Here is a 16,671-nt window from a genome sequence, read left to right on the forward strand (position 1 = left end):
ATTCCATGTTCATGGAGCAAAAGAATTAATGCTATTAAACACCCATAACTACCCAAAGGAATGGATAGATTCAGTGCAATCTTTATCCAAATTCCAATAGCACTTTTCAAAGAAATAGAAAAAACAATCCTAAAATGTGTATGGAACCACAAAGGACCCAAAATAATGAAAGAAATCCTAAGAAAGAACAAAGCTGGAGATACTACACTTCCTGATTTTGAACTATACTACAAAGCTATAGTAATCAAAACAGAATGGCACTGGCATACACAAAGAAACGTAGCCTGATGGAAAAAAAAAAACAAGAGCTCAGACATAAACCATTATATATATAGTCAACTAATATTGACAAGGAAGCCACGAATCCTCAATGTAGAAAGGATCGTTTCTTCAATAAATGGTATTGGGGAAACCACATGCAGAAAAAATGAATTAGACCTATATCTCCTACCGTTCACAAAAATTAACTCAAATGGATTAAAAACTTTAGTGAAATACCAGAATCCATACAATTCCTCAGAAAAAACATACAGAAAAAGCTCCTTGACCTTGTCTTGGCAATTATATGTTGGATAGGACACCAAAAGTACAGGCAACAGAGCAAAATCAACGATAAAGCAAAAATTAATAAGCGGAACGACATCAAACTAAAAAACTTGTGCACAGCAAAAGAAAAAAATCAACAAAATGAAAAGGAAACCTACAAAGTGGGAGAAAGTGCTTGAAAATCATGTTATCTGATAAGGTGCCAGTATCCAAAATATGTAAAGAACTAATGGACCTCAGTAGCCAAAAACAAACCAATTTAAAGATGGGCAGAGGACCTGAATAGACATTTATCCAAAGGAGAGATACAGATGGGCTGCAGACACATGAAAAGATGCTCAATATCACTTATAATTAGGGAAATGCAAATCAAAACCACAGTGAAATATCACCTCATACCTATTAAAATGGCCATCATCGAAAAGATAAGAGATCAATGCTGGTGAGGATGTGGAGAAATAGGAATCCTTGTGCACTGTTGGTGGGAATGTAAACTGGTGCAACCCACTCTGGAAAATAGTATGGGTTTCCTCAAAAAATTAAATATAGGGACACCTGGGTGGCTCAGTCAGTTAAGCGTCTGCCTTTGGCTCAGGTCATGCGTGATGCCAGGGTTCTGGGATCAAGTCCCACATCAGGCTCCTTGCTCAGCAGGGAGCCTGCTTCTCCTTCTGCCTGCCACTCCCCCTGTTCATGCTCTCCCACCCTCCATCTTTCCCTCTCTGACAAATAAATAATAAATAAATCTTTAAACAATTAAAAATAGAATTTTCATATAATCCAGCAATCTCACTTCTGGTGTCTATCCAAAAATATGAAAACAGAATCTTGAAGAGGTATCTGCATTGCCATGTTCATTACAGCATTATTCACAGTAGCCAAGCTCTGGAAACAACCTAAGTGTCCATCAATGAGTGCATAGGTAAAGAAAATGTGAGATAAATATAGATATAGGTATATAGATATGTGAATGTTACTCAGCCATGAGAAAAAAAGAAATCCTGCCATTTGCAACAACATGGAGGGATCTTGAGAGCATTGTGCTAAGTGAGATAATGCAGACAGAGAAAGACAGATACTGTATGGTATCACCTATATGTGCAATCCAAAAAAGCCAAATTTATGGAAACAGAGTAGAGGGGTGGATTCTGTGGGTGGAGAGGTGGGGGATGGTGGGGAGATTTTGGTCAAAGCATACAAATTTTTAATTGTAAGATGAATAATGTTCTGGGGATCTGATGTCAATTATGGTGATTATAGTTAATAATACTACATTATGAACTTGACAGTTACTAGGAGAGTAGATCTTTTTTTTTTTTTTAAAGATTTTATTTATTTATTTGACAGACAGAGATCACAAATAGGCAGAGAGGCAGGCAGAGAGAGAGGAGGAAGCAGGCTCCCTGCTGAGCAGAGAGCCCGATGCGGGACTCGATCCCAGGACCCTGAGATCATGACCTGAGCCGAAGGCAGCGGCTTAACCCACTGAGCCACCCAGGCGCCCCTAGGAGAGTAGATCTTAAATGTCCTCACCACAAAAATGAAATGGTAATTATATGACATGGTGGAGGTGTTACCTAAAACTATGGTGGTAATAATTCTGTGGTATATAAGTGTATCAAACCAACACTTTGTATGACTTAAGCTTAAAAAATCATTATATGTCAATTATATCTCAAAGCTAGGGGAAAAATAATTTGACAGGATTTCAACAAGAAAAACTGGCATATACATCCAATGGATTATTCAGCCATAAAGAGGATTAATCATGGGGAAACCTTTTGATGGTTAATTTTATGTGTCAACTTGACAGGGACACAGGGTGCACTGATATTTGGTCAAACATTATTCTGGGGTTTTCCTGTGAGGGTACTTTCGGATGAGCTTAACATTTACGTTAATAAACTGAATTAAGCAGATTGCCCCCCCTAATGTTGGTGGGCCTCATCCTAGGAACTGAAGATCTAAATAGAAAATAATCCTAACCTTCTGTTGAATGAAAGGGAATTCCTCCTGCCTGACTGCCTTTTAGTTGAGACATCTGTTTTTCCTGCCTTAGGACTCAGACTGAACCGTCAGCCCTTCATGGGTCTTGACTGCTGGCTTTCACACTGGAACTTAACACCATCAGCTCTCCTGAGTCTGCAGCTTGCTGACTGCAGATGTTAGGACTTGTAAGCCTCGAAAAATGTGTGACCCAGTTCCTTATTATATGTGTGTGTATACACACACGCACATACACACACATACACACATACACACATACACACACACACTGTTGGTTCTGTTTTTCTGGAGAGCCCTGATTCGTACAAACCTCAAAAACGTTACACTAAATAAAAGAATCCAGTCACAAAAGGCCATATATTGTATGAACCCATATATATAAAATATCTAAAATATGTAAATCCACAGAGACAGAAAGTGAATTAGAGGTTTCCTGGGGCTGGGGAGGAGAGAAGAATGGAAAGAAACTGCTCAATGGGCATAAGGTTTAAGATTCTACACTGAGTCGTTAAAATGTCTAAGAAATAGAACAGTGGTCACACAATATTGTGAATATGTTAAATGCTACTGAATTGTTCCATTTAAAATGGTCAATTTTAGGGGCACCTGGGTGGCTCAGTGGGTTAAAGCCTCTGCCTTTGGCTCAGGTCATGATCTCAGGGTCCTAGGATTGAGCCCCACATTGGGCTTTCTGCTCAGTGGGGAGCCTGCTTCTCCCTCTCTCTCTGCCTGCTTATGATCTCTGTCAAATAAAAAATTAAAAAATAAAATAAAATGGTCAATTTTAGGGTGCCTGGGTGGCTAAGTTGGTTAAGCCTCTGCCTTGGGCTCAGGTCATGATCTCAGGGTCTTGGGATCCAGCCCCACACTGGGCTCTCTGCTCAGTGGGGAGCCTGCTTACCTCTCCCCCTCCCTCTCTGTCTGCCTTCCTGCCTGCTTGTAATCTCTCTCTGTCAAATAAATAAAATATTTTTTTAAAAAAGATCAGTTTTATGTTACGTGAGTTTCACCTCCTAAATTATTTTAAATGAAACAGAAAAAAGTAAAAAATACATACATACATACCCCCCACACCCATGTACATACACACATGCACACATGTGTATATATGATTACATGTGTACACAGTACGTACACGCCCCACACATGTATGTATACCCATACATGTGCGTGTACATGCATACTCCCATGCATACATACATACTACACACATACGTACATACATACATACACACCAAAAGCTTCCAGGGAGCCAAGTTGGTATCACATTTCATGGAATCTAAAATGCCATGGATATTAAGATGCATCATTGATTTTCATACCACCGTGATGGAAAAAGCTTCCCAATTACAAGACACATTGATGATAGCAATACCCTGACTTCACAGCATTAACATGGAAAGCAATGGATATCTTAGGATTGATGAAGGCAGCTCTAAAGAGATGGCCTGGGAAGGTGTGCTACTGCCACTTCTCAGCTTCAGTTGCTTATGCTGGATATTCTGGAAAAGTCTGAAACCCACATTTTAAATAGTTTAATTTAAAAAAATATGTTGGAAACTAATTTTTTAAAACTCTATGACTGTATTAGCCAAAGAAAACACATCACTAGATCATACAGCCTGCAGTGTCACTTGTGCTCAGTGATTGCAAGAGTGCCTTTTGCAGGTAGAAGCAGGCAACAGTGATTAGCTCACAGAGAGTAGAGTGGAGGACCCTTCACAGACTGAGGGCCTCACTGTCTAGGGGACAGTCATCCAGACCAGGAAGTGAGATCTGCAGAGAGTTGGATTTTTTGTCCCCAAGATACAGGCTTGAGCACAGCGCATGGGGCCTCCATGGGCCCAGGCATTACAGAACCTGCTTCTGGTGCTTGGAAATAGGATCAAGACAGTTTGAGATAAGAGTTACAGACAAATCAAAGGCATCTTTCTATTACTGTTTGAAAGAAATCGACACTTAAGACTGATGCTTCTCCAAGTGTGGTCCCCTCAGCAGCATTAGCCTCATCTGAGCCTTGGTAGAAATACAGACTCTTGGGCCCTCCCGAAACCTACAAAATCAGACTCTCGGGGATGGGGTCTGGTAATCTATATTTTATGAAGCCCCGCCGGTGATTCTGATGCATGCTAAAGTCAGAGACCTCAGCCCCGGAACAAAGGGAATGACTCAACTGTGTCTTAGAATTTGGTAGAGTTTGTTATACGCCTACTTTCAGAATAGTCTACACTACACAAGAAACTATTTTTTAAACAAATAACTAGAAAAACTAAAAATCATCAGGGAACATCCAGGATTTGCTTACTTCCAAAGCATTGCTCTGTACCCAGTCTCCTCACTTTATTTAAGAAAGCCAAATACCTAGCCTCTCAGCACAGCAGCCCCTTCCCCCCAAGGAGATTTGCTCCTGGTGCTAATGTCTGCAGTCCTGTGTTGCCCAAAGCAGTCAGAACTAGAAAATCATTCCCCAGTAGTTACATGTTTTGTTCAATTCACACAATGAAAACTAAGAGGAATACCTCATTTTCCAACCCCTCTCTTTTTGCCCAAAGTGATTAGCAGAAGACCCCTGAGATTGAAGGCCATGCCTTGTCTTCAAGGCAATAATGTAGGAGCAGTGGGGACTCTGGAAGCTGACTTGGTGACAGCAGCATCAGAAGGCAGAGAGAAGCAAGCAAAATAACAGAATAGAAGCTGAAGAGCTGAGCAGCCAGACTGGGTCTGAGGAAATGGTCTCATGGGGCTGAAGGGCTCTGTTGCGGGTTCTGCAACTCTTTCTATTTAAGCCAGAGGGACCAGAGATGGATTCATCCCGGGTGCATTTGGGGAAGCCAACACATTGTTCTGAGCTCAGCTTTCACACTTGTGAACTAGTGATGAGTGAATGATGCTTAACTTGCAAACCATTCTCAGAGTATGTCTAGAAGTACTGGCTCTGGGCTTCACATGTCACCAGCCTTCATCCCTGTTACTTGTCTCTTGCCCCTTTAATGGGCCTTGTAAGTCTTCCATCACAGGTGTCCCTGGGGTTGGGAAATGGCCTGGAATGTGGCTGACTGTTAGAATTTTATGTTTTATTCTTTTATGCCCCTAAAGATGACTTTGCACTTTAGATGTATAGACCTTTCTGCTGGAGAACTTGGAATGAGTTGCCTAACCACCTCATAATCATATTATGAGGATTCAGTAAGACAAATGTACTTAAAAGTGCTCTATAAACATTTATAATGTGTTTCTTTGTTTATTATTTGCACATTGAACATTTCAGAGACTTGGAGGTAGAAAGGAAACTTGGAACTTGGATTTGTTTGCTTTCTTTTTATGTTTTTTCTTTTTTGAAGGCAGGTTGGAGGCATCTAAGATTAATTATTAGATGGAGACAAAATATATCGAACTGTATGGGAACCACTGATCTCTGATCTAAAATGGAACCTGTAATTCCCTGCTCTTGGCTGCTAATATGCCACAGCTTGGATAGCTTATTATTGGTAATGCTGTGTTAGCTGGCACCTGATTTTTAAATTCATACTAACAATCATGGAGCCTGCACTTTGCTTTTATAGGAAAATGAGAGTTACCTGGGTCAGGTAAATAAATAAAGGTTAGGGGCGCCTGGATGGCTCAGTGGGTTAAGCCTCTGCTCAGGTCATGATCTCAGGGTCCTGGGATCGAGCCCCACATCAGGCTCCCTGCTCAGCACAGAGCCTGCTTCCCTTCCTCTCTCTCTGCCTGCCTCTCTGCCTACTTGTGATCTCTGTCTCTGTCAAATAAATAAATAAAATATTTAAAAATAAATAAATAAAGGTTCAGTGAAGTCATGAATTTCAACGTCTGGCATCATTGTTGCTTGAATTGTTCTGGAACCGAACACAAACCTTGTCAGCATCTTAGGAGGAAGAGTCATCTACAATTATTTGAGAATAGTTGTGGCTATGTAAATGGAGTTAATGCATTAGAATTGAACATACTGTGGCCACACCCCTGTTGGAAATGCTGGGGGTGGGCAGTGTGCTACATGGAACTTTTCCAGCTTTTACCTGAGGAAGAAGAGCCAGGTCCAGGACATTTACAGAAACAACTCAGAGTTAGCTTTCCCATGCAAGAGAGTTCTTTGAAAACTCCTTTTTTACCTCAAAATGCACACAAATTTTGCATTTGAGTTTAAAGCTCTTTATGTTTGTTTTTAAATTAGTTTTACCCCAAATTTTGAGTACAGTGGGTGCTCCACAGCAGATGTCTCCCTTCCCCCACCCCGCCCTGGAGCACACTTGCCTACCTCTGGGAAGGAGCAGGCACCTCTGTGTTCGAGAAACCTCTGTGTTCTCAGAGACTGGGAGACGGAGGATATAAGTTAACACACTCATATGACCGTGTGTTCGAGGCACGCATGTTTTCAGCAAACAGCTACACACCTTCATACTGCTGAAGCAGAGTTCCCCTGCCAGGGTAAAAAGGCCTGCTCTCCACTCAATTTTTTGCCTAATTGTGTTTTGGGAGCATGTAACGATGTGGATTCATACTTAGGGCCTTTCAAACAGCAGACCTAAAGAGAAAATGAGAATGTGAGTAGGAGAGATACATCAGAACTAACCCCAAAGCCCTTCCCTCAACACCAGGGGCCTTCTCCATAGCCTTCGGGAATCTTCTGCACACCACCAACAGATTGGGCTGTGAATCTGTTAAGCCATTTGCCGAGGAGGCTTGTTGTGGAGACGTCTTTGTGGAAAACAACCAATGAACTGGCGAGGGCTGCATCCGACGGGGGGCCTCCGGGCTAGCACCAGGCGGTTAGGGTAATGGCAAGGCATCACACATGGGAAAGAGCAAAGGGAACTAAGAGAACCTACAGACCCGAGAAGATGCGCAGTCTTCACCTGCCTCCATCACCTCAGTCAAATGGTTCCAGGGTGAACTCTCTGGCTGAGTCTTCACACCGTTTTCACAGTCCATAAATGGTAGGGCGTCTATATGTGCAGCAAATCTTTTGACCTCAAACACACTTCTGGAACTCACCTCCACCAAGACGTCAGGATGCAGAACCTTCCTGAAACACGCAAACATTTTTACTTCCTGGAAAATTTTAATCACGGTTACTGTTGGCCACCACATTCACATCGTCAATCTGGCGCCGAGATGACTGTAAATAATGTTAACAAAAATCCACGAGCTAAGTAGATTTCTGAGGGGTTTTAAATGTGTCTCCTCTGTGAGCTTAGTAGCCTCTGAAAAATTCACACTTCTCTCTTTGTCTACAGACCTGATTTTTGCTACCATAAAGATGAAGAAATAGTTTGTAAATATCCTGCATATTTACAAATTTGTAAATATCCTGCATAACGAGCAGAGGAATATTTAAATAGGAAGAAGCAAAATATGTATGCTTCAAACTATCCTTTGCTATGATTGCAGGTTTAAGCTTGTGTTAGCCTGTTATGAAATGTGTGGTTTAGTCCTCCACTTTTTAAAAATTGGAATGCACACACTTTAGACTTATAATTCTATAAGTCTTTATTAAAGTATGGTTTTTGTTGTGTCTTCAGTGAACTTATATTCTGAGGAGATAAGCTAGATGTTGATATCTTTAAACTAGAATTAAGAAGACAGTTGTCATTGTCCTACTCTGGCACGTACAGCAGCGTAAAGGGTTGTGGCCAGCCTACTGAGAGCTCCTATGGCCTTCATCTGGACATAGGTTTGACAAAGAAGAAAAATTTACATTAAGGAATTTTGATTTATGCCTAGGTGTATTGGCCACTTGAAGAGTTAGGAGAAGGGTCGAGGCTGAGGACACAGTGTCTGAGCTGTTTGTTGACTTCTCGGGCTCTGTGTCAGCCAGGCGATGTGAAGACCACACACAGAGCAGGAAGAATCAGGCTTTCCAAATGGAGGGGAGATAATGCCTTGGGACCAGCCCATATTCCCAACCCACAAATCCCAGGCCGTGTCTTCCTCTAATTGTTTATTATCAAATGAGATTCAGAGAACAGACCTATCTCTTATCTCACTTGATGCCAAGATCCATTCCATATGCCACTGACATTGATTTCCTCTGCCACAGCCCAGGAGCCCTGAGATGCACCTTGCGCTTGGGTCTGAAAACAGGTATACTGAGGAGATTTGCACATTAGCTAAAGCCAAGCACGTAGGCACACCAGGGGCACCAGCTTCAGTGTGAGGAAGGATTCTAGAAATCCCTTTGTACTCTCCTGGGCCAAAGCTGTAAGCCCTAGTGATGCCCAGTCGTTACACTCAAGTCTTACAAAGGCGGCTTGATGGTAGCATACAGTCACACTCTTACAGCATCAAGGATACTGAAAGGCAATAGAAACAGCCCCACAACCTACAACAGAGAAACAGCTAGAGGTCGACAAGTTCAAGTTTTCTATCTTCTCCTTTCTCAGGACAGATTATCTTCTAAAAAGTGGACACTTGGGCAGCTGGGCTCAGGTGGCTCAGTTGGTTAAGCCACTGCCTTCGGCTCAGGTCATGATCCTGGAGTCCTGGGATGGAGTCCCACATTGGGCTTCCCCTGTTCTGCAGGGAGCCTGTTTCTCCCTCTCCCTCTGCCTCTCCCCCTGCTTGTGTTCTCTCTCTCTCTTTCTCTCTCTCTGTCAAATAAATAAATAAAATCCTTACAAAAAAAAAAGAAGTGGACACTGTATGAATTTGCTTAATAATCTAACTTTTTAAAAATTATTTTCTGCAAATGCAGTGCTTTAAATAGTAAATCTGCGTTGGAATAAATAGTCATGATCATTTCTGAGTAGAACTTTCCTAGGAGAAAATGGAAGCAAGGACTTTAGGTGTTCTGATTAATATATTAGCAGATATATATTGAGCAGTGCTGGAAAATAAAACATTTTAGCAACTTGACTTGCAAATACTCACCAGACTACAGATAATCCATGTAACAATTATGTTTCTGAAGTTTCCCAGATTAAATAAGAGAGAACTCAGAGTAGTTCTTAATGCTATGCTCAGGCTCTTCCCTAATACACGGAATTTCCTGGAAATCCCTACATAATAATACAGATTAGAAGAAATGGAGGTACCGCAGTTTTACAGCATACTTTGCTAAATGGAAACATATTATAATTACAGCAGTAAACATCTATTGACCTATATCATTCTGTTGCCTTAGGGTCGGCTTTAATAAATAGTTTTTGCAAATTTGAATGTGAAAAGATGTTGTTTACATAAGTAGTTACAAAGAGCCTCTAATATTACAGTAATTGTGTTTGTTGATTTCCATTACTTTGAAAAATGCCCCTCCTCCCCACTAGCAGATCCTCTATTACTGGGAAAGACATAAGATTGCTAGAAGCTTGTTTTAATCAATAGTAGCCTAATAAAATCACAACACTGCTGTCTTTGTAGACTATAGTTGGAGAAATAACTGTGATTAAGCATTTTGCTTTGCAGTGTGAGTATCTATTTCAATGCTTGTTTTGCTTGTCTCCCATTTTCCTTCTTACAGATTTTTAAAAGCATTGGCTCTGATGAGACTGTCCAAGGCCAAGGAAGTCGGAGGCTGATCAGCTTTTCTCTCTCAGGTATGTTTCGCTCACCTGAAGGCCATGGAGACAATAAAAGGTCAACCAACAGTTGGGTGACCTATTTGACTCTTACCTACAAGTTACTCCATCTCTATGTGCCTCAGTTTCCCTATCTTCTAGTTTAATTCCACATTTAATTTAAAACAAAAATTAAAAATACCGGCTCCGTTTCCCTTGACCTCATAAGGATACCAGAAGAGACAGTAAGTAATAGATGCTAAAGCACTTTGAGATAATAGGAATAAAAGCTGCCATTTCACTTTGCCTCCATCGTCACTAGCATTATCTGAAAGTTTATAAAGTGGAGGTATGGGAAAGCCCAGGGAGAGAAGCAACCAGCAGACTGTTTAAATGAAATCTCACATGAAGCTCATTTGGTAAAACAGATAAAAACCAAGCTGCTCAAAATAGTACATTTGTGGAAAAGTCAGTGAAAATCCAAATAAAGTATGTAACTTAATTAATAGTATTTAGTTGAGTAATCTAATTTTTTAGTTTTCATAATGCATTATAGTTCTGTAATATATTAATAGTGGGGCAAACTGGGTAATGATGTCTTGAAAATATCTGTACCATCTCTGCAACTCTTCTGTAAATCCAGAATACTTTCAAAATCAAAAGAAAAACTGAGTTACTCTGCCTAAAATGATATACAAAGCTCAGAGCCCTACACATTAAATTCCATCCTAAGTGGTCTTTGGGGAGACACAATGGCTTGAATCTCTGGGACTCTATGGAACACAGAAAACCGTTACCTTAGCTTATTGTCAACCAACAAATGTTGCAGGCCATGAATGTCAGAGAGCTAAGACCAAAGACACTAAATACACTAAGTACATGAGTGTCCTTGGGAGATAGATAGTCAACTGGCATTTTTTTATGTCTAAGTGAGCCCCAGTAAAGCAAATGTGTGCCTGAAGAACCACTGGTAAATAATTTTAGCAAGATTACAGGATAAAGGTTAATAAACAAAAAGTCAGTTGCTTTCCTGTATACTGGCAATGAACAAATGGAAATTGAAATTAAACACAAAATGCCTTTTTATATTAGCACCCACAAAAACAAAATGTTTAGATATAACTCTAACAAAATTTGTACAAGGTCTGTATGAAGAACTCTGATGAATGAAATTAAAGAACTAAATGAATGGAGAGATATGCCATATTGATAGATTAAAAGAGTCAGTATTGTCAAGATTTTAATTTTTCTATAGAATCAAAGCAATCCCAGTTAAAACCCCAGTAAGTCATTTTGTAGATACTGATATATGACTCTAAAATTTATGGAGAGATGCAAAGACCCAGAAAATCAACACAGTATTCAAAGAGCAGATCAAAGTTGGAGAACTGACTTACTCAACTTCAGACTTGCTACAGCTATGGTAATCAAGTTAGTGTCATATTGTGATGGGACAGATAGATCGGTGGAACAGAATAGAGTATCCAGAAAGAGACCCATATAAATTTAGTCAACTGATCATTGACAGAGGAACAATGGCAATACAGTGGAATAAAGACAGTCTTTTTAACAGATGGTGCTAGAACTACTGGACATCTCCATGAAAAAAAAAAAAACAAAAACAAAAAAAAAAACACCTCTATATCCAGAACTTATTTATACCCTTCACAAAAATCAACCCACTGAATAACTGTTAGAACTAATAAATTCAATAAAGTTGGAAGACACAAAATCAAAATACAAAAATCTGCTGTTTCTGTAGTAATGCAGAAAAAGAAATTAAGAAAACAATCCCATTTATAATTTCATCAGAAAGGCTGAAATACCTAGGAATAAATGTAACTAAGGAAAGACAGACCCGTACACCAAAAACAAGAAACACTGATGAAAGAAATTGAAGAAAATGCAAATAAATGGGGAGATAGTCCATGCTCATGGATGAGAAGAATTAATATAGTCAAAATGTCCATACTACCTATAGCAATCTACATATTCAGTGCAATCTCTGTCAATATTCCAATAGCATTTTTTCACAGAAATAGAACAAAGAATTCTAAAATTTGTATGAAACCACAAAAGACCCCAAATAACCAAAGCAATCTGAGGAAAGAGCCAAGTTGGAGGAATCATTCCCAATTTCAAACTATATTACAAAACTATAACAGTCAAAATAGTATGATATTAACATAAAAACAAGACACATAGATAGATCAAAGGAACAGATAGAGAGTCCAGAAATAAACATACTCTTTTATGGCCTTTTAATTTACAACAAGGAGCCAAGAATATACAATGAGAAGAAGACAATCCAGTCAATAAACAATTCTGGGAAAACAGGACAGCCACATGCAAAAGAATAAAACAAGACCTATATTTCACCGTACAAAAAAATAACTCAAAATATATTAAAGACTTGAACATAAGACCTGAACTCACAAAACTTTTATAAGAAAGCATAGACATGAGTCTTGGTGGTGATTTTTTGGGATTTGACAAAAGCAAAGGTGACAAAAGCAAAAATAAATAAATGGGACTACATCAAACTAAAAAGCTTTTGCACAACAAAGGAAACTGTCAACAAAATGGAAAGGAGTAAGAGAAAATAATTGCAAATTGTATTTCTGAAAAGGGGTTAATATCCAAAATATAAAATATATAAAGGGGTTATATATCCAAAATATATAAAGAACTCATGCAACTCAGCAGAAAAAAAAGTCCGACTTAAGAATGAGCAGGAGAGGGGCGCCTGGGTGGCTCAGCTTGGCTGCCTTCAGCTTGGGTCATGATCCCAGGGTCCTGGGATCGATTCCCAAATCGGGCTCTCTGCCCAGCAGGGAGCCTGTTTCTTCCTCTCTCTCTCTCTGCCTGCCTCTCTGCCTACTTGTGATCTCTGTTTGTCAAATAATAAATAAAATCTTAAAAAAAAAAAAGAAGAATGTGCAGAAAATCCGAATAGACAGCTCATCAAAGAAGACATATAGATAGCCAACAAGTACACAAAAAGATAGTATCACTTACCATAAGTGAAATGCAAATCAAAACCACAATGAGATATCCTCTCACGTGTGTTAGAATGACTAGTATCAAAAGACAAGGGAGGAGCGCCTGGATGGCTCAGTTGTTAAGTGTCTGCCTTCAGCTCAGGTCATGACCCCAGGGTCCTGGGATCTAGCCCCGCATTGGGCTCCCTGCTTAGTGGGGAGCCTGCTTCTCCTCTCCCACTCCCCCTGCTTGTGTTCCCTCTCTATCAAATAAAGAAAATATTTTTTTTAAAAAAGACAAGGGGAAACAAGTATTAGTGAGGTGGTAGAGAAAGGGAACCTTCATGCACTATTGGTGGGGATGTAAGTTAGTGCAGTCATTATAAAAACCAGTATGGAGGTTCCTCAAAAAATTAAAGATAGAACACCATAGGATTCAGCAGTTCCACTTCTGGGTGTTTATCCAAAGAAATGGAAAAACTAACTCAAAAAGATATATGCACCCCCATGTTCATTGAGACATTATTTATAATAACCACGACACAGAAGCAACCTAAGTGTCCACTGATAGATGAATGGATAAAGAAATTGTGGCATATATATACACAATACAATGATCTTCAGCTAAATAAAAAATGAAATCTTGCTATTTGGACAACATGGATGGACTTGAGGGCATTATGCTAAATGAAATATGTCACACAAAGAAACACAAAGACCATATAACCTCACTTATACATGGACTAAAAAAAAAAAAATCAAGCTCGTGGATTGGTTGGGGTTGGGCAGAATGGGTGGAGATGGTCAAAAGATACAAACTTCCAGTTATAAAACAAATAAATTATGTGAATACAATATACAGCATAGTTACTAAAGTTAATAATACTGTATTGTGTATTTGAAAGTTGCTAAGAAAATAGATCTTAATTGTTTTTATCAGAAGAAAAAGTTATAACGATGTGTGATGACGGCTGTTAAATAGACTTATCTGGTAATCATTTTGCATTCATACAAATATAATACAAATACATGAACCATTATATTGTACACCTGAAACTAATATAATTTCAAATGTCAAGTATACCTCAGTTTTTACAAATAACTCAAAAATGGATCAGACTTAAGTGTAAAATGCAAAACTATAAAACTCCTTGAAGGTAACAGGAGAAAATCTCCATAACATTGGGTATGACAATGACTTTTTAGCTACAACACTAAAGATGTGGTGCATAAAAGAAATAATTGATAAAGGATGAAATTTATTAGAATTTAAAACTTCTACACCACAAAAAACAATGTCAAGAGAACAAGAAGACAAGCCACACTGGGCAAAAATATTTACAAAATACTCATCTGTTAAAAGAACATTATCCATTATACAAAGAACTCTTGAAACTCAATATGAAAACAAACAACTCAATTTTTAAAAATGGGCCAAAGATCGTGGCAGACGTCTCATACAGATGACAAAAAATCATATGAAAACATGCTCCATATCGTATGTCACTGGGGAAACACAAATAAAGACAACAATGAGATACCACCACATACCTATTAGATTGGCCAAAATCCAGAATGCTGACAACACCAAATGCTGACAAGAATGTAGAACAGTGAGAACCCTCAGTGGTTACTGGTGGGAATACAAGTGGTATAGCCACTTTCAAAGACAGTTTGGTCATTTGTTACAAAACTAAACATACTCTTACCATAGGATCCAGTGATTGCATTCCTTGGTATTTACCCAAATGAGTTAAAAACTTAACTCTGTACCAAACCTGCACACAGATGTTTATAGGAGCTTTTTTCATAATTGCCAAAACATGGAAGCAACTCAGATATCCTTCAGTAGGTGAATGGATGAATAAACTGTAGAACATCCAGACAATGGATTGATGTTCGTTGCTAAAAGGAAATGAGCTCTCAGACTAGAAAAAGATATGAGGGAATCTTAAATGCATATTACTAAGTGAAAAACAGTTATTCTGAAAAGGCTACATACTATATGATTCCAACTTTACGACATGATGGGAAGGGCAAAACTGTGGAGTCAGTAGGGAACTCAGTGGTTGCCTGGGGGTGGGAGTGGGGGTTATGGGAGAGGTGGAGAACAGAGGACTTTTTAGGGCAGTATACATATTCTGTATGATACTCTAATAATGGATACATTTGTCCAAATCCATAGAAGATACACCACCAGAAGTGAACGCTAATGTAAACTACAGACTTGGGGTAATAATGATGTGTCAGTATAGGTTCATCAGTTGTAACAAATGCACCCCGCTAGTGGGGAATGTTGATAATGGCAGAGGCTCTGCATGTGTGAGGCAAGAGGTATATGGGAAAGTCTGTACTTCCTCTTCATTTTGCTGTGAACCTACAACTCCCCCCCATCAAAATAAAGTCTTTTATTTGAAATAAAATAGTTGATGACATTAGCATGTATCTAAGTTAAAGAAAAAGGAAGAAGAAACTCAATACTTTTGTGTTATTAGGGCAGAAAGCCTGCAGCTCCTGATTTACCATTCTTATGTTCCTGTTGAAATGCTTGAGAAATAACAGTTAATTGTGCAAACCTGCAGAAACAGCAGAATCATAGAAAACTTCTCAACTGCCTTCCAGAAACCAAGAGGGAATTTCATTAACCAAAACAGTGAAATCCTGAAGCCTGAGAGGGATGCCATGTAGGATGGGCAGCACGGGGCTGGGGAAGGAGACAATATCTCTGTTAATTCGTTCCCATTTTGGTTCTGCCACATAAACATGGGTTGATAGACCTACTATATTCATTGTGTGAGACTACAGCCCTTGGCCATCTTACCTCTCCACTTTGCAGAGGAATTTTCACTTAGACCCTTAGAATTTTCATTTGGATTTCTTCTCTCAGTGTCCACCAGGTTTCCTGAGGTGACCTCAGGCCCTCACCTCAACTGTCCTGAGGAATGCTGGAAGTCCAGTCCAGGAAGGGCCAACCATCCTCTCTTAAAACACATAGTAACCACAATATCCGTTGTATTGATTTTTGACAAGGAATGGTTTTCTACATGTCAATAATTGTTCCATATAATGGGTTCTGTAGACATACCAGTCTGTCTTTATAATCTAAAGATTGGAAAGACTTTTCCACATTTTAGATGGACTTTTCTTCTTGTGTAAAGCCTGATATGATCTTTAACCTCACCAAAACACATTTAAATTAAAATGTTCCTAATTTTATAGATTTCCAGGCCATGGGGTTGAAGAAAGGGATGTTTTTCAACCCAGACCCTTACCTGAAGATTTCCATTCAGCCTGGAAAGCACAGCATCTTCCCTGCCCTCCCACACCATGGACAGGAGAGGAGATCCAAGATCATAGGCAACACTGTGAACCCCATCTGGCAGGCCGAGGTGAGTGTTGTGGGCCCTGAAAAGAGGTCTGAGCGGCCAACTGAAACAACTGACCATAAACCAGCCCACATGCCATGCCCTCCTTTCTTGGAGCCCCAGACTGCTGCTAAGTTCATGGCTCTCTGATCTTAGAAGAGAGCTGTGTTCTCTGTGGGTTGTAACTCAGGGATCTTGCTGGAGGCCCTCAAGGCAATACCAGGAAACTTGCAGTAACACTCAGTAGGCCTGCTGTAG

At 39.5% G+C, this 16,671-nt stretch overlaps 1 protein-coding gene across 3 annotated transcripts in view; it reads left to right on the top strand.

Moving 5' to 3' along the window:
- Positions 1 to 16,671, top strand: part of HECW1 (HECT, C2 and WW domain containing E3 ubiquitin protein ligase 1) — a 460,654-nt gene that overhangs the window by 291,326 nt on the left and 152,657 nt on the right. For all 3 annotated transcript variants that reach the window (XM_044245670.1, XM_044245672.1, XM_044245671.1), the window contains 2 exons: positions 10,031 to 10,106; positions 16,268 to 16,437. In XM_044245670.1, coding sequence (XP_044101605.1) covers positions 10,031 to 10,106; positions 16,268 to 16,437 — 246 coding nt within the window. The remainder of the gene's footprint in view (positions 1 to 10,030; positions 10,107 to 16,267; positions 16,438 to 16,671) is intronic.

Source organism: Neovison vison, chromosome 4 (genome assembly GCF_020171115.1).
Source record: "Neovison vison isolate M4711 chromosome 4, ASM_NN_V1, whole genome shotgun sequence".
NCBI classification, from domain to species: domain Eukaryota; kingdom Metazoa; phylum Chordata; class Mammalia; order Carnivora; family Mustelidae; genus Neogale; species Neogale vison.